Source organism: Penaeus monodon, chromosome 11 (assembly GCF_015228065.2).
Source record: "Penaeus monodon isolate SGIC_2016 chromosome 11, NSTDA_Pmon_1, whole genome shotgun sequence".
In the NCBI taxonomy this organism is placed as follows: Eukaryota; Metazoa; Arthropoda; class Malacostraca; order Decapoda; family Penaeidae; genus Penaeus; species Penaeus monodon.
In genome coordinates, this window is record NC_051396.1 from 35,664,738 (window position 1) to 35,666,468 (window position 1,731).

At 41.7% G+C, this 1,731-nt stretch overlaps 1 protein-coding gene across 1 annotated transcript in view; it reads right to left on the bottom strand.

Moving 5' to 3' along the window:
• Window positions 1–1,516: 1,516 nt before the first annotated feature.
• Window positions 1,517–1,731, bottom strand: part of LOC119578572 (nuclear receptor subfamily 2 group E member 1-like) — a 54,861-nt gene continuing 54,646 nt past the window's right edge. The window contains exon 9 of the mRNA XM_037926140.1: window positions 1,517–1,731. This exon is cut by the window's right edge and continues 48 nt beyond it. Within this exon, the coding sequence (XP_037782068.1) occupies window positions 1,517–1,731 (215 nt within the window).

Sequence of the window (1,731 nt, forward strand, 5' to 3'; positions counted from 1 at the left end):
ATAAGGACGAAAAAGCAATTCCCTCGCCTCGTCTGCGATTCATCTCCTCCCTTGCCATCGCAACCGATCGCCCAAAAGAGACGTCAAGTGCAATTCGCTCAGTAAATCATAATTTCCACAAGCACTCTTCTATTTTGGCAAAGTGAGAAAAAAGATCGTTAATATTCACTTGTCGTTAACTTGGAGGGGAAGCTGAGATTTGAACCGGAGCCTTTTTTCCCTCGCTAATAACAATTAAACCAGGGGAGTTTTTTCCACCTCGCTTCGCACTGTTGTCTCCCGCCGCTCTTCCCTCGCGATTATTATGTGCGCGGAATTATTTTGGGGGACAAAGCTGTATGTCACTGCGCTCTGTTTTGCTTAAGTGTCCAGTATACTTGTCATTCAACGCCGGGAAATTTATATTTTTAGATTGACGCTGGAGGTATTTGGCAATGTTGGTCAGGATTTTTCGAACAAAATTTCCCATTACTGTTATTGCAACACACACACACCCACACACACACACAAACTTTCATACACACACACACACACACACACACACACACACACACACACACACACACACACAAACATATTTATACAACCAAAACACCACCACACACACACACACCATATATTATATTTATAAATTATAATATATATATATATATTATATATTGTGTGGTGGTGTGGTTGTGTGTGGGTGTGTGTGTGTGGTGTGTGGTGTGTGTGTGGTGTGTGTGTTGTGTGTGTGGGGTGTATGTGTGTTTTGGTGTGTGTGTTGTGTTTTGTCGTTGTGTGTGTGGTGTGTGAGTTGTGTTGTGTTTGTGTGTGATCTCATACCATACATTTATTCATGACCATATTTATATACATATTCATAGTTGAAAAGTGGGAAACCTAAGGGGGGTTACTATTTTTTGGTTTTACCATTTCTCTTTGAAACAGGTTTTATATCATGTAATATTTTTTTCGTCGAATAATCAAGAGGAAGACAAGACAGATTTGTCTTTTTATTGCATACGTGCGTACCACCTCAAGTCAATGAAGGAAATGTCAAAAATGAAGAAAAAAATATATATACCACTCGATATATTTGGTATTTCGCGGCCCTGAGGGCATGTCGCAAGACTAAACTGCGCTTTAGGTTGCCTCAGAGAAGTTTCGTTATTTCAAAGAGCTTAAGAGAAGGGAATTAATAACAATAATGAAGAACATATTAGCCTTCTTTGTTTTTGTATTTGTTAGCCCTTGTTACGGTCTATGTAACTTAAATGAAGTTCATAAGATTGTTACAGCCCCTCCCCCCAAAAAAAAATCAATGGCTGCCCTATTGAAAATGCTGAATTCGGTTTTCAATCTGAATTTTGATGCTGGGCACGTTGATTTTATCTATTTTTTTTTTTTTCTTACTGACAGATATCTCAAGTCATTTCAGATTAATTGGAAATCTGCATTTGCGTGTTTATACCGTGTGTACTTATATGTGCGCTTTGTGTGTGTGGCGGGCAATTGAACTTATTGTCCTCGTCTCTCATACGCTCCCTTGCTCGCTCTTGTCCATCGTGTACATGTCCAACACCAGCCTGTGGATCGGCGTGTCTCCTACGGTATCCTTGAAAAAGAGTCCTTCCACGGTGGCCGCCCGAACCGTCTTGAGGCCCGGCAGGAGGAGAAGGAGCCTACCGAAACGGGTGGGCTGGCGGGGAAGGCGCGTGCGGATGTAGTCGCTGAGGATGCACTGAGCCT